A 21,793-nucleotide genomic window follows, 5' to 3' on the forward strand; every position below is an offset into this window, starting at 1 on the left:
TATTAGGCATTTGGATGTTGAATGGACACAGAAAACTATTTAAGTACTGAGACAGAAGTGAGACAGTGTAAGACAACAGAAAGATACTACATTTTGAATTTATTAGACAAGGTACCTTTGGGTAAAGCCAGCCATGATGAATATCAGACCATAAAGCATCCACATATATACTGTACAGTGAAAAAAAAACAGATGTTCCATGGTTTCAGTAGGCTATGCTATCATCACAAAATAGATACATTTCTTTGTCAGATCAAAATCTTAGTCATATATATTTACTGTAAAGCACATTCATGCCAGAGATCTTTTATCTGAGAAAAATCCACCTGTTAGTCTTATACAGTAAGTAAATTTTGCTTAAATATTATCTCGAAAAGGCAACATCTAAAAAGCCTTGTAAAGATTACTCAATATAACATATATTTAATTAAAAAAAAACATGTGTTTGCAACAAATTTATATTTAGTAGGCTACGTTGTCAAAATTTCAAAGTAATCTGTATGGATTTATTGGTTGAAAATATTAATTTACTTTTGATACAATTGCAACTCCATTTGAGTCATTTCTTCTCAGTGTTTGCCAGATCGTACTCTTTCTCCTGGTGTACTACATATTAGGGATAGTTAAATGTGCTTCTTTAAGTGCTGGATCATATCCTTTGCAGGAAGGACTTGTCCACAAATCATGCATTCATGAAGTTCACCTTTCAACATATCCACTCCGCTGTCTTCCCGCTCAGTTTGCTTTTCTCATTTCTTTAATCCTTTGTCATAGATACATTTTGATAATTTTGATAAGGAATACTATCATTTGGATAGGATAGGATAGATACTTTCATTGTACTTCAGTGTCATTTTCTCTTATCTTGAGGACCACATAAGTAAAATGTATATTTTACAGCATAAATAAATATTATTTTCTTATAAACAACAAATTTAGAACATTATAGTATTTAAACTATTTATAGGCCTATTATTAAATTGGTTTTAATAAAAGATTATGTTATAGATTACTAGTATCAAGACAAGTGATTATAATGGGAAATACATTTAATTACAAGAACTAAAGTTTGACAAACTGCTAAATATTCTATATGATGATTTACCTGCTGGGATGCTGGAGCTTTGTATTCATGTTTGCAATGTTGAACTGCCTTTAGCAGCCTCCCCTCCCTCTTTCTCTCTCTCTGTCTTCGTTTTTGTGAAGGCTTTCATTTTTTATGTTTATGTCTTTATGTTTTTTTATATTTTTTTTGTCTACAAATTGTGCCCAACAACAGCAAATTTGGTATTATCTAATGTATTAGATAAGATCGGGTCCAATAATTTGATTAGACATTCTAATTCAAAGAACGTGGATATTTTGTACAAGTTGTTAGCACTTTTAGAAGGCTGAGTAATTACTGACAAAAACAAAAAACAGACTACCAACTAATTACTAATTCAGTGGATCAACCAATGACTAATGTGGATCGTAATGCATCTACCTGGTAATGCAGTGACCTTTGGGGACTGTGGTCTCCACTTCAGAGAGGGGCACACAGATTGTGAGTGATGCAGCGGAGTGGGCGGGAAACATGGAGCAGATTAGCGGAATTAATTTATCTTTAGCGGAGAGGTAAAAGAAAGCTTTGAGCTGGGGTGATGAAGGGATTGGTGAGAGGGGCACTTCAGCCGATGAGGGCAAACAGTCCGTGGTTCTAGCCACCGGGCCACCCCCCATGCACGGCCATGTAATCTTGTAAAATGCACCGCTTTTTTTAGCTGCATTAACAATTATAACCCAGGTGCACACAAAAAAGTTGGCATTTTCTGAAGATAAATAGGAAATCAGATGTTGTGATTAGTCAGTATTGATTTTGTTTCTCTTTGTGTTTGTGCCATGACACACAACTGACTCACTGACTGCAGATTTCTGAAGGGAATATAATTTGCTTAGCATGCTTATCCAGGGACGGTTCTGTACACAAGCATCAGCTGGAACGCGAAATCAGTGGAGTGAGAGTGAGAGACAGTTATGTTTATTTTTACTCATTTTGGTCAGTCCTAATGAATCCTATTTGATTTCAGATTCAGATCATTCTCTTTACATGAACCTTAAAATTTGCATTGCAATTTACATATTTGTGTGCATATGCACAGAATGTATTTTGAGCAAAACTGAGTTTGTAAGATGTTATTAAAAATATGCATGTGTGAAAAATGCTAATCATATGGTAATGTTTGATACACCACACAACTGCGCATTTGCACGTTTTTTGAATGTATTTGAAAAAATAGTTGGATTATGTTTGGATTGTGTCAGGTCTGTACACCACCCCTTCTAAACTGATAGAAATTTAATTTGGACTAAGTCTCCTTGAAGGCTATTTAGTCAGATTGAGCCATTAATCATATGATTTGTTTGCACGTAAACTTCACTAGTAAAAGGTGTAGCACATGTTTGTGTCTTGGGTTTGTTGGAGACCACAGAAACAGAAAAATAAATAAAATGCATGTTTTTGTAGCTAACGTTAGACTAAAAATAGTTTCCGAGGCCTGTCCTGCATTATATGCTGAGGGGAGCAGGGACCGTTGTGTGTTAAGGAATGTGCCTTCTGTGCAGAATGGCCCAGAGGTGTTCAGCTCATGCTCTATTTACAAATAGCTCTGCTTCCTTTGGACCTTTCAGAATTTAAGACTAGGACCCTTGATAGTCTGATGCCCCAAGGCACTAGCCCGATCCATAATCCTGGATGGTGTTACTTTTGATGAGCCTGGCTAAACTGTGATCAATTGCCGAGCTGGCTGGGAAAATGAGGAGCTCTGTCTTGGATAGGCTGAGCTGGAGGTGGTATTCTTTCATCTGTGCATTCCCTTTAGGATTGTAAAACTGGATTGAAAAGCAGAGCTGTGTGCCAGTGTTGCATACATAGAAAAAGCAATGTACCTGGATGTTTGGTCCCAGCTATGTTTCGTATATCGAGAAGAGGTCCGAGTCCAGCACAAAACCCAGAGGTACCCCATTAACACTTTGGTGTTGTTTATTTATCTCAATAAAATTAATGCTCTATATTTTTTATTTATTTATTTTTATGCAATATTATTTATGGTTAGGGGACTTATATTTCTGGTATAGTTATGATCCATTTATTACATGGTATCCACTTTTTGTGCATAGACATGGAATTAACATTTCCAATTTAAACTGTGGTAAATCTTTAATGCTTTGGAGCGCACACTTAAATTTAGTCTCTTTTTAAAGAAGATACTTGACAGATTAAGTGGGGAGAAAAAAACATAAAAAGTGAAACTAAACACGGTTGTAGAGGTTTAAGTTTATTATCATGAAAAGTGCAAAAAAAATGCTTGTTTCAAAATATTATATGAAATATATTAATATGAAATATATATATATGAAACCATGTTTTACTCTGAAACTGAAACTGAAAAAAAATCTAAAGAAGTTGTGTTTCAAATATTTGGTTGATAACTCAAAAAATTAGCTTTTGGTAGTGCCAAATGCTTCTACTATATGTAATTCACTTCCCATTAATTTCCAGTGCAGTATATTCTGAATGTGCTTCGTTAATTAATCTGACACTGAGCGTTAATTGGCTGCAAGAGATACAACTATTTTTGGCTACAGGAGAATACTGATTTCTGATTGGCTTTAAGCGAGGAACTATACACAGCAAGAGGAAACAGCTGAGCTGCAGATGCTGTGTCAGTCAGTTTGCCTGAGAGCCTTGCCTAAAAAGAGACTGTGTGTGTTTATGTATGTCCCAAAACAATAACATTGTATGAATTGAACATCAGGCAGTAATCACTGGTCTTTTACTAAGAACTCAATAAGAAAGCACACACTTTGTCAATTTTCCTCACCCCAAAAGATTACTAGGCAATCAGAAACACTTGGTTAAAGTACCGTAGCATGTTTATGAGTACATGGAAGCTCAACACTAATGTGTCCCCTGAACATACTGAACAGGGCCACATCTGTTCCTGTGTTACTGAGTTGCTCAAAGCACATTAGCTTGAACAAATCAGCAAACTCTTTTCATTGGCTCAGAGCTCTGTCAGAGCTCAACTCACTATTGGTAATAGGCAGAGAAAACATTAAAAGAAAGTGAACTGTTAAAAGAAAGTGAGCCGTTGAGTACAAAATACCTGTGAGTATCAAGGGGGGTACATATGTGGTCCTTGGTGGATTCAGGATGTAAACAAAAATCAATCCATTAAAGCCTGATTCAACCGGGGGCATTGGATGAAACCGCTGGGTTCTGCTTCAGGGGAACCAAGCGAAATTGGGAGACTTATTCTTATTCTGCACGGGGACATTGCTTTGCATTAGTCATAGTTGACTATGTAACACGATATCCTGAAGCAGTGGCCCTCTGCAGCATTTCTGCTAAGAGTGACACCCTGTTTCGTCTAATCTCCCGGGTGGGGGTTCCAAAAGAGATCCTCACCGATCAGGGCACGGCGTTTTGGTCACGTACACTACTCGAACTGTACAGATTATTGGGCATTAAATCGATTCGAACTAGCGTCTATCACCCACAGACCGACGGTCTGGTCGAACGATTTAATCGCAAGCTTAAATCCATGATCTGTAAATTCGTTCAAGAAGACGCCAAGAATTGAGATAAGTGGCTAGAGCCCTTGTTATTCGCTGTGCGAGAGGTCCCACAAGCCTCCATGGGGTTTTCCCCCTTTGAGCTTCTCTACAGGCGCCAGAAGAAGAGAGAAACTTGGGAGGAGGGACCATCTCAGGGCAAAAACAAAATTCAGTATGTGCTGGAATTGAGAACAAAGCTCCACACTTTGGTGCGGTTATCAATGGAGAATTTGTTACAAGCCCTGGACCGCCAGAGCCAGTTATAACAGGGGAACTAGATAACGCAAATTTGCATCTGGAGAGAAAGTACTTGTATTACTCCCAACGTCGAGCTCTAAGTTAATGGCTAAGTGGCAGGGACTGTTTGAGGTCACACGACAAGTCAGAGATCTCAATTATGAGGTAATACAGTCCTATAGGAATGGGGCACGTCAGATCTATCACCTCAACCTCAAAAAAAAAAAACTGGAATGAGGAGGAATCAGTGATGTTGGCAACGGTGATTGGTGGGGAGGATGATCTCGGACCAGAGGCGAATGTCAAACCACAGTCCCTCGCCCTGGCCCCAGGGGGAGATCACCTCTCGCCGTCCCAACTCACTGATCTAACGAAATTACAGGCAGAATTTGCCGCCATCTTCTCGCCCCTACCTGGCCGTACAAACCTGATTCAGCACCATATCGAGACGGAGCCGGGCGTGTTAATTCGCAGCCGGCCGTATCGCTTACCTGAGCACAAGAAAAAGGTAGTTCAGGCTGAATTAAACTAAGTTATTGGCAGATCCCCTTGTCTCCATTATTCAAAGAAAAGACCGCTTTCACGACGCCGTTTGGATTACACCAGTTTGTTACCCTTCCATTTGGGTTGTTCAGGGCACCGGCTAACTTTCAGCGCCTCATGGATAAGATTCTGCATATGCGGCTGCCAATCTAGATGATATCATTATATTTAGTAATGATTGGCAGCGGCATATGCAGCATCTTAGGGCTGTCCTGAGATCGCTGAGGGGGGCTGGACTCACAGCCAACCCAAAGAAGTGTGCGATTGGGCGTGTGGAAGTAAGGTATCTGGGCTTCCACTTGGGGCATGGACAGGTGCATCGCCAAATTGACAAGACAGCTGCTATTGCGACCTGTACACGTCCGAAGACCAAAAGGGAGGTAAGGCAGTTCTTGGGGCTGTCGGGATATTATAGACGGTTTTTTCCTTATTATTCTGACCTCATCAGTCCTTTGACTGACCTTACTAAAAAGGAGGTGCCAAATATGGTCCAATGGACGGAGTCGTGTCAGCAGGCCTTTACCCGGGTAAAGGCTGCCCTGTGTGTCGGGCCGTTGTTACACTCTCCTGATTTGTTTTTCTCCCTTTTCTGTTGCAGATGGACGTGTCAGACAGGGGGCTGGGTGAAGTCCTGTCGCAGGAGATAGAGGGGGAGGAACGACCGGTGCTGTACATTAGCCGGAAGATCTCGAAGAGAGAGGCTAAGTACAGTACCATAGAGAAAGAGTCCCTTGCCATCAGATGGTCCATCCTCACCCTCCGCTATTCTCTCCTGGGACGGGAATTCACCCTCTGTTCGGACCACGCTCTGCTGCAGTGGCTCCACCGCATGAAAGATACCAACGTGCGGATCACTCGTTGGTATCTGGCTCCACAGCCTTTTAAGTTAAAGGTGATCCACAGGCTGGGTGTTCAGATGGCTGTGGCCGACTTTCTCTCCAGAAATGGGGGGGGGGGTGCAGTGGGAGAGAGAATCAGGAGACGAACGGTAAATGAGTGGTTTGGGCGGAAACGATCAACACCTGTTTCTTGTTTCAGTAATTGGCGTGGAGAGTATAAAACGCCAGGAGAGGCAGAAGCAGTCGAGAGAGAGAGACAGACTGCTGACTGGAACCGGAAGGAGTTACCCGGAAGTGTTGGCTATAGTGTGTGCACTAGTGTCAGAATAAAAGTCACCATTCGTGTTTGTAAAGATTACTTTTTGTTTATTATTAAAAACTGGTCAGCAGTCCATCCGACCCCTTGTCCTCTTCCTTTCCTCCTATACAAACTTACTACAGAGGGATATTCCACATATATGTTGCCACATGTTCTGTATATACAGTATTGTTCAAAATAATAGCAGTACAATGTGACTAACCAGAATAATCAAGGTTTTTAGTATATTTTTTATTGCTACGTGGCAAACAAGTTACCAGTAGGTTCAGTAGATTGTCAGAAAACAAACAAGACCCAGCATTCATGATATGCACGCTCTTAAGGCTGTGCAATTGGGCAATTAGTTGAAAGGGGTGTGTTCAAAAAAATAGCAGTGTCTACCTTTGACTGTACAAACTCAAAACTATTTTGTACAAACATTTTTTTTTTTCTGGGATTTAGCAATCCTGTGAATCACTAAACTAATATTTAGTTGTATGACCACAGTTTTTTAAAACTGCTTGACATCTGTGTGGCATGGAGTCAACCAACTTGTGGCACCTCTCAGCTGTTATTCCACTCCATGATTCTTTAACAACATTCCACAATTCATTCACATTTCTTGGTTTTGCTTCAGAAACAGCATTTTTGATATCACCCCACAAGTTCTCAATTGGATTAAGGTCTGGAGATTGGGCTGGCCACTCCATAACATTAATTTTGTTGGTTTGGAACCAAGACTTTGCCCGTTTACTAGTGTGTTTTGGGTCATTGTCTTGTTGAAACAACCATTTCAAGGGCATGTCCTCTTCAGCATAGGGCAACATGACCTCTTCAAGTATTTTAACATATGCAAACTGATCCATGATCCCTGGTATGCGATAAATAGGCCCAACACCATAGTAGGAGAAACATGCCCATATCATGATGCTTGCACCTCCATGCTTCACTGTCTTCACTGTGTACTGTGGCTTGAATTCAGAGTTTGGGGGTCGTCTCACAAGCTGCCTGTGGCCCTTGGACCCAAAAAGAACAATTTTACTCTCATCAGTCCACAAAATGTTCCTCCATTTCTCTTTAGGCCAGTTGATGTGTTCTTTGGCAAATTGTAACCTCTTCTGCACATGCCATTTTTTTAACAGAGGGACTTTGCGGGGGATTCTTGAAAATAGATTAGCTTCACACAGACGTCTTCTAACTGTCACAGTACTTACAGGTAACTCCAGACTGTCTTTGATCATCCTGGAGGTGATCATTGGCTGAGCCTTTGCCATTCTGGTTATTCTTCTATCCATTTTGATGGTTGTCTTCCGTTTTCTTCCACGTCTCTCTGGTTTTGCTCTCCATTTTAAGGCATTGGAGATCATTTTAGCTGAACAGCCTATCATTTTTTGCACCTCTTTATAGGTTTTCCCCTCTCTAATCAACTTTTTAATCAAAGTACGCTGTTCTTCTGAACAATGTCTTGAACGACCCATTTTCCTCAGCTTTCAAATGCATGTTCAACAAGTGTTGGCTTCATCCTTAAATAGGGGCCACCTGATTCACACCTGTTTCTTCACAAAATTGATGACCTCAGTGATTGAATGCCACACTGCTATTTTTTTGAACACACCCCTTTCAACTAATTCAACTAATTGCCCAATTGCACAACCTTAAGAGCGTGCATATCATGAATGCTGGGTCTTGTTTGTTTTCTGAGAATCTACTGAACCTACTGGTAACTTGTTTGCCACGTAGCAATAAAAAAATATACGAAAAACCTTGATTATTCTGGTTAGTCACATTGTACTGCTATTATTTTGAACAATACTGTATATATATATATATATATATTTATATATGATAGGCATCCTAGATAAGCTGTTTCAACATTTTCATCTCCTGTATGTTAATTTTAGACCCAATATGTCAATGTATGAGTGTATGGCTTGCTTGTCAACCCCCTCCTGCAGCACTTTTCTCCTAACCATGAAACAAATGAAAACAAACTATCAGAGGATTCTCAGTCTCTTTTTATTCCAAAAGATTCCAAAAAATAAAGCAATCGGCCCTCATTCCATTTAGAAAAACATCCTCCATTTCATTCCATGGCAGACTCTCCAACTGAAATGATGCTAGTGACAAGTCCATTTGTGTGTCTGTATGTGAGAGACAGCTTGATACAATGTTCACAGGTTCCCAAACGTGCTCCCAAATGCACAATATGAGCAATCCTCTTGTGTGCATCTGTGTGAATTGGTGTATCATTCAAGATTTTAAGTTATACACATGAATGGTTTCTATTTACATGTACATTACATATACATATATAAAACCAATGAACAAGATTTCAGTTAGACAGCATGGCATAGAAAAGGGTGATCAGCGTATACTTTATCAATATAACTGTCTGTAATAATCATCTCCATCTCTAAGTCTGAAGGTCATAACTGGACAACATAAATTAAAGTCCTAGTTAACTATATTAGTGATATACTTTATCATCATCGCTTTTATAAAACAAACATAACTAAAGGTCGTCATGCTTTTCACAGTTAAAACTGCATATCATAGTGCACCTTATTAAAAGTACACTGCATCTGATATGAAAAACAAAACAAAAAAGCCAAAGATTACATAAATAACAAACCCCTGAACATAGGGTGCTAATTTTCAGTCTTCACACTTCCCCATACAGAGACAATATTAATAAATGCATCTGAAATGCCTTGACATAATTTGGCACATCGATATTTGGCATTTTGGGGTTTTAATTATATATTGTATTAAGCTCATATATTAATATACAGATCCATCTTAATTGATATAACACTTTCAAGATACCATCTAAATTGTGAAATGCAGAAGTTACAGTATTCTTTACTTTGTTTTCTTTTTAGACTTATAGAATTATAATACTACTGCTTGCATTGCCCATAGGCAAAAAATAAATAAATAAAAACGGATCTGAACACACTGATCCAAACCATTAACATCACAACAAATCAAACCAGTGAGGAGGAGAAACAAAACTACTCAAATCATTTTTTTTTTCTTTAAGACAAGCATTTGCATGGTAACATTAACCTCAAACAAAAGTGTAATTATATACATAATTTATAATTGATTCCAGTCAGACTTTTTCTTTTTTTTAAAATATATATTGTGTAGATTGAGTAACCAAAATCACATTTGATGCAGATGTTCGTGTGCTTGAGTTCTTGAGAATCAGAGATTCCAAAAACATGTTGCTATGGAAACAGGGGTCGAGTTTTTCCCATAGGAATTATTTTCAGTGTGTAACGTTGTTCCTTAGTGCAGCATTGCAATGTCATCACTTAAAATGTGGAAAACGTCTATGAAAGCTGAAGTGGGGCAAGTGTGTGATGAAAATATGAGGGAAACGAGGTCATATTATATGTGCATATTCAAGTGTGTGACAAAACGAGAACTTGGAAATGCAGATATGTAAAATATACACAAGAAACTATAGGACTGTGGCTACACAAGGCTTGTAAAGTTATCTGCATATATACACACAGCGATGTGCCTGTATACTTTATGTCTGTCAGCATGTTTTTTTTTTTTTTTTTTTTTGCAAATGTTGGGTGTATACTGTACATAACCGCTGGTCAAAATATGATTGCACTGAACAGTAAACATAAGTGAAAGTGTGTCTATGCATGTATGGATTTGACATCCTCTGTGTAGATGTTGTGATATCATCATATATGGAATAATTAACTACTATCATTTATGTGTGTGTATATATATATACTTTTTTTTCTTTGTGTGTAAAAATATGTACATGTGTGTGCATATGTATACAAATTGGAGGTACAGCATGCTTGCACCAGTGTGTGTGTGTGTGTGTGTGTGTGTGTGTAAGGCACTCAGGACAGCTCGCTCACACTCAGAGGCATTGCCATGCCAGGTCTCAGGTACGGCACAGCATGGACGGCTTTAGAGAAGTCTGGAGTCAGCACTCGCCCGTTCTCCCCTGTACTGCCCGTTATAGACAACCTGGCCTTACTGCGCATAGCATCTGTGAACGTCATCTGTTTCCAAACACACACCCACACAAACAAGGTATATGAATACACAGTGATTCGCACCCAAATTCACACAAAATGAGACAAAAAATAAACGTTCATTAAAGTTATACAGTGCAAGTTAAAAAAAAAGATTTATTTTATATATATCTATAACATCTTTATAAACTTATGAAGAGCAGATGGGGTGGAGAATGATTGACAGCTAATGGGTCTCGCATTAAGATGGCAGAGCTTTATATCAAAAGCAAGTGGTGCAGCAAATCCACAAACAACCACAAACATCAATGATGATAAACAAACGGAAAATGATGGCACGCCAGCTAAAATTAATTCATTTCTCTATGAACCATCCATCTTTTATTTTTATCCATATTTTACTCTCCTTTTGTTTATCCTTTGTCTACCTAATTTCTTTAATCTGTTATCTTGATCACATAAATTGTGTGTAGCCACAGTTTAAACTGTGCTGTCAAAAAACAATCGCTTGTGTTATAGCATTTTAAAGAGGTCATACATCTTTATGTACCATTCAAAATTCTAGAGACAGTAAGATTTTTTTTTGTTTGAAGGATGCATTAAATTGATCACAAGTAACAATAAGAAATGTATATTGTTATAAAAGATTTCGGTTTCAAATAAATGGTTTTAAATGTACTATTCTTCAAAGAATGTACCACAAAAAAATATTAAGCAGTTGTTTTCAGCACTGATAATAAGAAATGTTTCTTGAGCAGCAAATCAGCATACTATAGTGATTTCTGAAGGATCATATGACACTGAAGACTGTAGTATTTCACAATATAACTGTTTTTTTAAATGAATATAAATGCAGGCTGGGTGAGCATAAGAGATTGTTTCAAAAACTATTTAAAAAATCTTACAAATCACAAACTTTTGATTTGTAGTGTAGTTTAATGTGCTACTATGTGAAGATTCAGAACTGAAAACATCTACAATTCAAAAATCTACTGAATGCAAAAATAGTTAGACTGCCATATAATTACGTCTGTTCTGTATTCAGAAATGTGATCTACCTCTTGCATTGAAAAAATAAAGAGGAGGAAACAGAATGCTGTTATTATTCCAGTAAACTGATGATACTTCCAAAGGGTGACAGAAGTTTATTTTTTAAACGTCCAACTTTAACAGTTAATGTAGCAAATTCCATAGTTGATTGTTTTGTAAACCTGTCACAGTGTAATACAGACTTTACACAAGAGGCTCTTATATTAAAGATGGAAAAACTATATCTGACCCGATTTTTGTTTTTCACAAACATTTTTCCTTAAAATAAAATCTTGATTCATCCACAATACGAAAGATTCCCAGAAGAAAGATTATTTAATTAAATATAGTCCATTTAGATATTATGTTGGGAAAAAGGCCCCATTTGATCCTCATAGTCTGAAAGAGAGTGAAAAAAATATGGAAAACTAAATTACGTCCTAAAATTCTTATTAGTGGACCTCAGGGAAAAATAAAGAAATTCTGAATTAGAAAATTAAGTTATGACCCCTTTAAATATTTGAAAAATGTGTATCAGCATGATGCCTGGATGATCTTGCAGTGGCGATGAAGCATTTGGCAAAACCAAATTTGACAAAAGCCAAGAACTGTGAACAAACGACACAAATAAAGCCTATGCCGTTCCTACCCCACTAGATCTTAACACTCTCCAGCCCATAAACGTTGTACCCTTCCTTATAAGTAGCAAAATTCGGAGAATTCTGCGAGGAAGAGGAGGGATTTAGAGCCTGAGTCTTGGCAACCTTCATGCGCTTGGCCTCCGCGCGAGACTTGTAGCAGAACTCCACCAGAGCGACCATCATGGCCAACCCGAGGCCGCCCACCAGGATGTAGAAGACGCCCGCAACATTACTCAGACTGAGGGCACTAGTCTTCTCCTGCAAGGGATTAAAGGTCAAAGGTCAAAAATAAGGGAGAGAAAAGATGACATTATGCCAATACCACTGATTATCACTATATATATATATATATATATATATGACAGATTACGACTATAAAAACAGTACAGTATTAAGTGTGTATATGTGAGTGTCTAATAGTACATCACACAGAAAACATAGAGGGCTACAAAGTACAATAGGAAAATGCGGTGCAATGTGTGCACATAAAGAAGGAAAAAAGCTGCCACCTCCAGAATTGCAATTAAAGACAAGCTGAAGTAAAAGGCAAGTATACAAACAACATTTACAGCATTGGTGAGGGAGAAGGAGAGACCGCATGGGAAAGAGAAAGAGAGATAGGAGGGAGAAAGAGAGAGTGTAAGAAAGATAATAAATAAAAAGGAACAGGACAAGTTGTCAATAAAGCACATAGAAATACAAAGGAGCACAAGGAAATTCTGAGCCTATACAGGTATGTCTATGCGTGTTTGTGGGTGAATCTGAATCAAGAATGCATTTACAGTACGTATGTGAAAAATAAGTCTTTGCTATGTGTCACTTGCATGCATTAAAATGTGTTTAAATTATATCACTGTTTGTATAGGCATCATTGATTTTATACATAGGTCAGGCTCTGATTCATGCGGTGGTAAATCTGTGCAGGGGACTTGCTTTGACACGCACGCACACACACACACACACACACACACACACACACACACACATCACCATAGGCTGTATTTCTTTTTTTACACAAGCTTCCTTTCATATCACTCTCATACTCTTTTCCTCCCGAACACACAAAGACACAAACATACTGCTAATGCTTGGGTTTGGATCTCCCAAACTGAGACAGTGTTTTCACATACAGTACACATTCTAGCCCTGCCAGACACACACACACACACACGCTCCCTGCAGTGACTGACCTTACTTCCAGAGTCCTTGGCTCCACATTCTCCCTTATCGTACCACCATTTGTTTTTCAGCTTGTCTAAGATGCCTTGCTCACTGAGTTTCAATACTGCAAGGTTTACTGGCGTTCTTCACGTATGGGAAATAACATAAATAACATTACCAATGTTATTTTATGTTATTGTCAGTAACATTTGCACTCGCTAACAGCGCTGGTAATGATTCAGCCCTGAGCGTGGTGGCGATTGGCAGTCTGCGCTCCATTTGGCAGTCGGCAAACGCGGCTTTGCCGTGCCAGATGTGCACAGACTCATCGCCGCAAGCAGGAAGCAGAAACAGCGTCCGCCGACAAGCCGTGTACCTCTGGGAATGTCTTTTTTAGGCTTCGATTTCGATTTCATTCTGGAGCAGATGTGTCTTACTGAAAGCTCTTGCTGACCAACTGATGGTATAATCAAATTTGTTGGTGCCTCGGCTTGTTTTCTGGAATTGCTGGCAGTGCTTCCTGCTCATTTGCATTTCATTCATTTAATTTTTTACCCATAAGTCCCAAGCACGTATCTGACCTTTGACTCCCCGCCTCCGCTGCCGCACTCTCCTTTGTCGTACCACCATTTGTTTTTCAATTTATCCAGAAGCCCCTGCTCGTTCAGTTTTAGCACTGCAAGGTTTACCGCATTTCTTAAACAAACGATAAAACATACTTGTCAGACAGCATGAGAGGGGGCGGGGCTGCAGCGGGCCACACCCCCACAAGATGCATAGAATGAATGGAACATTGGGTTAGACAATCGATCAATCAATTAATCAATCAAATCAACCAACCAATCAAAATGACGTTAAAAACCCATTAAAATATGAGGTGGTCGAGCTTTAAGAGTTCTTTTTTAAACTCAAACTCTTGAAGCAGGAGGCTAGAACAGAGGAGGATCAGCAATAGTATCAGTTATTACACAACCGCACATACAGATCCTCAAATCCTTTAGCAGAAAACATTAAGCATTGAGGCAAACAAATCTGGTTAGAAGTATCATGAGAGACAGCATGCATAGTTCAAACAGTGCATCATCAAATGCATTCATAATCAAGTTACTATGTTTTCAGCCTCTGCATCATCAGCTTAAACATTCTTTAATGCTTATAGCGACCATTCAAAATTCAAGTGCCCAGTCACATGCATTGATTATTACTCATTATCAAAAAATAGCTTTTGTCATACCACAGTCTGCAAGAGGCCATTGCTTCAATCATTAAGAACAGACATGCATTCAATAAAACAGATACTAAAGGCAAACATGAGTAAAATGGGTTATACTAACCATGAACGAACATATTATTGGCTTTTCACTACTACACTATGCTTTGTTTTAGAGAGGGTTTAATTATAATTCAACAATAGTTTCCCAATGTTTGCTTCAGTGAAAACATGGCAGTTTATTATCAGCAAAACAGGTGGAATAACTTCAGAACCTGAAGACTATTGGATGAAACACATCTGAAACATTCTCTTCTATTATTTACTGAGGTCCATGAGTAAAACTGTTAATTCCTGGAAAAGAATCACATGAACTAATCCATTACGTTTAGGGCTGTCATATTTTGATTAGATTTTTTATTTTTGATATTTGATATTTTCATTTGATTTTTGCCGATATTTTTCAAAATGCCTTGCGGACGGGCATTATGACCTGTGGGAGGCTGCTGCTGCTACTGTACTACTGCACTAGTGAATCTTCATTCTATCGCAAATCACTTCATTGTGTAGTGCATATTCAAGTTAAATGCAGTGATCCAAAACAGTGGATCTAATCATCATTCAGGCAAAAGTTTGCTTTGAGTTCTGCTGACATGATTTTTTCACTATCACACCTTGAGCACATGTGAGCTATCCATCTTGTCTGCAAGGCTTATTGGCATAATTTGTTCAAATCCGATTCCAATAACCTTCTGATAATATTGTGCATCCCTGATAATAATGATAAAAAACGCTATATAATAATTTTTTAACATCATTCACACATTTTTGCAACATATTTTTTAACATATTTGCAAATCTGGACCAACAAAATTATTTTATCATTTTAGAGATAAGTTTTCTTATCGGATCTTTACACCAATTTATTGGATCTATCAATAAATGTAGGAAGCTATTCAGCAGGAACAATTTATGAGTGCAATTCCAAAAAATGATTGCTTATAGAACAGTTAGTTATCAAGCCCAACAAGCATAAAATAGTCTATTGCAGTCCATTAAGTATGTGAAAATTATTACATTATTTTATTATTGCAGATACACAAATAGCCACAAATTACCTCATCTCAATAATTACAAGAACCTACTATTTAACTTCATAAAAAAACAATTGAATGCATGAAATTATGAAATTATCCACGGTTAAATATTTTCATCTGACAGCCCTAATTTTTTTTATATAATCTGAAGTAATTTTGCATTTTATTTTGGTGCTCACTCACTCACTGTTAAAATCATAAAACTTAATTTGTTATTAAGCTTATGTTAAGATAATTACCTGTTTGTTTCAGACTACATTATACTCCATTCTCTACACCATATGTCATAGAAAGCACTGGTTGCTAGGCAACCTGCTTGTCATGTGTCAGCTAGGATCTTTAAAGCCTCAATATTTGCAGTTTCCTTTGTAACTCTCTGCACTGCTGTTTTTGTCATATATCCCTACACTCAGCACTGCTGTTACCTAGTTTACCTCATTTTAAAGGGGGACCCCCGGCCTACATCAGGGTAGGTGGGATACTATAACAACATGGGCCATATTGTTATACTACTCCACCCACCTTAAAGCAGATCCCTTGGGTGTAGCGATGCCGTAGCCTTTAGAGTCAAGGTTCCCTCCGACCTTCATGGTGTCACAGGGCTTGCGCTGCTCGATGTACTCATTCATAGTGGACTCCAGAAGGTAAGCATATTTGCCTTTGGATTTTCGAACACGCAAAACGCCTTCCACTGTGTTTTTAACAAACACAGAAGGCTCTGCGCTCTTCATATACTGCCACATCTTGTCAAAGAGAGCAATCTTAGATCTCTGGTTAAAGTGAAGAAAGAGATAAAGATGAAGAGAGAAAAAAGGAGAGGTTTAGATTCAGGTTAGTGAGGACATGATGGTAAGCTATGTCAACATTATAGTTGTAGATCTGAATGTCAAGAATAAAGAAAAGAAAAAAAAATAATAAATTGCCTGGATTTTTAATTTATTAAAAAAAATGCTGGAGTTTGTTTGTTTATTGGAAAAGATTTAGAGAAACTTAGCATTACATTAATTGCTCACAAATGGATCCTCTGCAGTGAATGGGTGCCATCAGAATGAGAGTCCAATTATGGACTGGTATTTTGGCCGGAATCCAGGGTTTTTGACTGACAATTTATTTTAAGGTCATTTATTTTAAAACGACTCTTTGCCTCAACAAACTCCTAATTTTCTGCATATTAACAGGTTATAAGGTAGTTGTTACATTTAGGTATTTGGTAGGATTATGGAATATGGTCATGCAGAATATGTGCTTTATAACTATTAATAAATAGCCAATATTTGAAAAGCAGTCATGATAATAAGCAACTAGTTAATAGAAATACTTCCTCCCTATACTAAAGAGTTACCAACAGTTTAAAGTTAAAACATCTTGATGGATTTTATAAAACAAACATGCAGCTCTACATTTCTTCGCGGCCCGGTGAAACATCCCAATTTGAAAAAATAGCGGAATGCATAGTCGATATAAAAAAACTGGATGACAAGTAATTTCTTACTGCTAAATTCTGAAAAAAACAGAGGTTTTAATTATAGGACCTAAAAACTAGGTATGTGATAACCTAGAACACTGTCTAAGACTTAATGGCTGCTCTGTCAATTCTTCGTCATCAGTTAGGAACCTAGGTGTGCTATTTGATAGCAATCTTTCCTTAGAAAGCCACGTTTCTAGCATTTATAAAATTGTATGTCTCAATGTCAAATGTTTTCTTCTCTGGTTCTCAACGGAGGCGGATGCATTTCTCTCCCTCTCATACCCTTGCCTACCCTGCATGTTCTCTCGTCTCCTCTATTCTGAGAGACTCTATCTGCACTGCTCTCCAAAACTGGAAAACATGGATTTGATTTGATCGACTGGTCTTTCAACGCAATTGACACCATCTTCTCGACGAGAAGCTTGGGTTCGGGGGAACCTGACTGACCTGCCGGAACGTTCGCAGCTGGCTACGCGATGGACGCGTGGGAGAGATGGTGGGTCGTGTGTCTGGCGGCTCTTTCCGTGGAGGACATTGAAGACATCTACCTATTCAGAACCATGATAACAGGTCTTCTGCTGATTGGACTAGGCTTTGTCCTGGGTTATTGAAAAATTCTGAAAATGGGAACAGCTGTCCAAAGCCTCACAAGGCTGCCTGTCATGATTTGGAGAACAGAATGGACAAGAGAGTGACCGTGAAATTGGAATGTGGCTACTCGCCTCAGGCCAAACAATTGGAATCTTATCTTCTTTCGGCTCCCTCAACCAGCATGCCAAGATTCCAATGTTGGAATAACAACTCCCCTGGAGGAGCACTGCAGTGAGACGCTCTTGTGTTCCTCCCCCTACTCCCACAGACATCTGTTGATTGTTGACTCTGTCTAGGACCTGACCAAGGCTGTCTCCATGGCAACTTGCTGTGACACTATCACAATCTGCGGACTGAGATATCTAGATTGAATCGCAACTCTCCAGGCCTAGAAATACACAAACTCTTACATACATACACACACACACACTTACGTACATATATACAGATATGCATTCACCCCCCCACCCCCCATCGCTCACCTTTGCCGCTTTGTACCGCCATTCTGGCAACCGGGTCTGTGACCATTACCTTAGGGCCGATGGACCGGACGGCTGCTTGCCTGCGCTGGATTACCTTGACCCCCCAATTTCCGTCCTCAGTTGCAAAGTTGTGTGTTTGTATTGATTATGTGCTTTGCTGCTGAGGTGTTTTTACTGTTCTCACACTGTACTCCCAATAGGAGCATACTCTGGGTGTTCTTTTTTTCCTCTTCACTTTCCTAATGTTATGCTGTATTTCTTCCTCAATTCCCTGTCTTCCTGTCCTGTCACATTGTACATTGTATGTATGTATGTATGTATGTATGGCAGGTTGATGGCTAATTTCGCTGGTACTAGTGACTAGTGACAATAAAGAGCTACTACTACTACTACTACTACTTAATCCATGCATTTATGACCTCAAAGTTAGGTTATTGTAATGCTTTATTGGGTGGTTATTTTGCACGCTTAATAAACAAACTCCAGTGGGTCCAAAATGCAGCAGCTAGAGTTCTTACTAGAACCAGGAAGTATGACCATATTAGCCCGATTCTGTCAACACTGCACTGTTTACTTATTAAACATTGTATAGATTATAAAATCTTTCTTATTACTTATAAAGCCCTGAATGGTTTGCACCTCAGTATTTGAATGAGCTCTTGTTACATTATAGTCCTCCACGTCTGCTGCGTTCTCAAAACTCTGGCAATTTGATAATACCTAGAATATCAACATCAACTGCAGGTGGCTGATCCTTTTCCTATTTAGCACCTAAACTCTGGAATAACCTACCTAACATTGTTCGGGAGGCAGACACACTCTTACAGTTCAAATCTAGATTAAAGACCCACCTCTTCAACCTGGCTTACACATAACTCACTAATACGCTTCTAATATCCAAATCCGTTAAAGGATTTTTAGGCTGCATTAATTAGGTAAACCGGAACTGGGAACACTTCTCATAACACCCGGTGTACTTACTACAATCGTTAGAAGAATGGCATCTACGCTAATATTAGTCTGTTTCTTTCTTATTCTGAGATTGCATTATTGACACACTGTTTTCCAATCTGTGGCACCCATTCACAGAAGATCCATTACTGAGCAAGTGATGTAATGCTAATAAACAAAGTCATCCACATCTTGGAAGACTGGAGGGTGAGTCAAGTTTATTTAAAATGTTCATTTTTGGGTAAACTTTTCCTATCTTATTGTCTTAAGCAGTGGCAGAGTTTTTTCAAAAGTATTATACATTTGTCTTAAATGTCTTAATTCATGACATAACAAAAACATAATGTAATTTATGAATTAATAATTCATGATTAGTAAAAAAAATACATTGTATCTTTAAAGGGGTCGTCGGATGGAAAATTAACTTTTACATGTTTTTTTAACTGAAATATGTGTTGGCAGTGTGTGTACAAAACCACCCTATAAATATACAAATCCACCAAGTGTTTCTTTTTTTTTATCCCAATAAATCAGTGCAGTGTCTCAGATAAAGTTGTTCACAGAGTGACGTAGTTCTGCACAGGCCCCTCCCACGATTGTTGATTGACACTGGCATTTTATCACAGCTCTGCCCTAAGTGAGCTGTCAAGTCCGCTATTGGTTCAACACTGGAGCAAGTGTTGACAAGAATGTCTACTAAGCGTCCGAGTTGTTTTGTTGAATGTAATAGTGAACATAGCAGTTGTCATTTACTCCCAACGAATGAGCTGCAGGAGATGCAGAGGATAACTTTTGTTATACTCCAGAAGTATATGGTTTTTTTCACGATGAATGCAACTACAGTCTCATTAGAACGTTTAGAGAGGGAGCAGAGCTCATTAGCATTTAAAGGGACATACACCAAAATGGCTTGCTGTGTGCAGAGCTGTTTTTGAAAGGGTAAAAGGGTGTTGTTTTACACAACCATAGAGAAATTTTAACCAAAGTATGTTATAGACTTCTCATTAAGACCCTTAGGTCACCGTGATTTTGCGTGGTAAGACATGATCCTGGATTAACATCCTTTGTTGATCCTGGATCAACATTATTGTCTAAAATATGGACTTTTAACCCAATCCCTAACCCTAAACCTAACCCTACCCATAATTTATTCCTAAAATCAGAGGGAAATGATAACTGATTAACAATAGTTTAGAAGAACCTAACCCTTATTGTAAGCCTAAAACAGATAATTACTGAAAATGTATATCTCAATTCTGACTGGTTGTTTGGAATGTTGTTCCAGAATCAACAAGGATGTTGATCCAGTGACATGTTGTGCTTGGTGAAATTACACTAACCAAGACCCTTAAGAATCATATCAACTACACAACAAAAATGGGCATTCGATGACCTCTTTAAAAACATCCTTTTAAAAATTAAATCTAAGGTCCAAGGAAAATATGTTTATCATTTATCATTTATTACTGTTGATGGGCCATGGCTAGTTAGGACAGTGCCTATCGGCAGTCCTTTCATATCCACACTGGTCCACTCACCCTAAAGAACTCTTTGGTGGAGCCTGCATCCAATGTCCCATAAGCAATCTCAGTCTGTTTGGCCAGGTCTTCAGCACTCTCGATAGGTGACACCATCCTCTCCACAGTGAGAAAGGCAGCCAGGTTAGCCGTGTAGGAGGAGATGATGATGAGGGTGAAAAACCACCACACACCACCAACTATACGGCCAGACAAGGACCTACACACAGCAAATGCAGTCAGCCACACACAAACAATCACACGCTCCACCAACATAACCAGCATCTTGTTACTATAAAATCCCAAAGAAAGAAAGAAAGAAAGAAAGAAAGAAAGATAATCCTTTCACTTTGGAGAAAATGGGGAATATGCAGCCGAAACACGGTACCACTCCAAGAGGGCAGGAAACGGCGACCTTGTGCATCTTACTCTTCCCAACCGGGGTGAGTATATGTTCACAAAAGAAATGTCCAACCAAAGTTTAAACCACATCTTTGATTAAACATTTCTAATCCTGTGCTGGCTCTTTCTTCTTACCCATGATACACTGAAGCTGGGGACAAGGGAGTTATATAACACCTAGGTTATTTGCAATGGAAATTGATGTGAAGCACGAGCTGCAGGAGCGTGAACATCCACAAACCACGGCATCGGTGGGAAAACTGTCGATGCACAAAGCCGAAAGCACACCCCACGCGCTAGCCAGCTAGCATTAGCACCCACTGCACGCACCAACCTTGGCGAAATATCGCATCCCTGCTGCATAAAAGCGCCCAGAGAAAACCACAGACTATTAAAGATTCCAAATTCGTTCGTAGATTCGCTAGGGCCCAGCTGCCCATCCTCAAACTCCTCAGTGTGCCACTCGTAAGGGCTGAAGCGGCTAACGAGGAAGAGCACAACGCTAACTCCGATGTAGGCAAATACAATGCACATCCAGATCTCATAGGCCAACGGGTCCAGGAAAGAGAAGACACCCGGCTTGGATTTCTGTGGTTTCTTGATCATAATTGATATGCCCAGACTCATGAAAGGTTTCGAGAAGTCGATCACCTCCTCTCTGACCAGAGTTATGGTAAGAGGAGCTACAGCAATGTCTGCTTTCTGTCAACAGTGA

At 38.9% G+C, this 21,793-nt stretch overlaps 2 protein-coding genes across 8 annotated transcripts in view; one reads left to right on the forward strand and one right to left on the reverse strand.

Moving 5' to 3' along the window:
* The first annotated feature begins 5,528 nt into the window (after positions 1-5,528).
* Positions 5,529-8,726, forward strand: LOC113043959 (uncharacterized). The gene is made up of 3 exons (XM_026203512.1): positions 5,529-5,759; positions 5,978-6,688; positions 8,694-8,726. Exons 1-3 carry the CDS (start codon positions 5,571-5,573, stop codon positions 8,724-8,726), a joined length of 933 nt encoding a protein of 310 aa, XP_026059297.1. The 5' UTR covers positions 5,529-5,570.
* The window catches only part of gria2a (glutamate receptor, ionotropic, AMPA 2a), a 37,659-nt gene continuing 24,379 nt past the window's right edge, over positions 8,514-21,793 (reverse strand). The window contains exons 11-16 of one of the 7 annotated variants that reach the window (XM_026204026.1): positions 21,413-21,780; positions 20,698-20,896; positions 16,190-16,437; positions 13,942-14,056; positions 12,323-12,457; positions 8,514-10,556 (exon numbers count right to left, since the gene is read on the reverse strand). In XM_026204026.1, coding sequence (XP_026059811.1) covers positions 10,392-10,556; positions 12,323-12,457; positions 13,942-14,056; positions 16,190-16,437; positions 20,698-20,896; positions 21,413-21,780 — 1,230 coding nt within the window. In that variant the 3' untranslated portion in view covers positions 8,514-10,391. Of the gene's footprint in view, positions 10,557-12,207; positions 12,458-13,212; positions 13,505-13,941; positions 14,057-16,189; positions 16,438-20,697; positions 20,897-21,412; positions 21,781-21,793 lie in introns of those variants that run through there. The other 6 variants (XM_026204022.1, XM_026204028.1, XM_026204027.1 and 3 more) reach the window with 6 other exon arrangements.

The sequence above is a fragment of the Carassius auratus genome, chromosome 26 (genome assembly GCF_003368295.1).
Source record: "Carassius auratus strain Wakin chromosome 26, ASM336829v1, whole genome shotgun sequence".
In the NCBI taxonomy this organism is placed as follows: domain Eukaryota; kingdom Metazoa; phylum Chordata; class Actinopteri; order Cypriniformes; family Cyprinidae; genus Carassius; species Carassius auratus.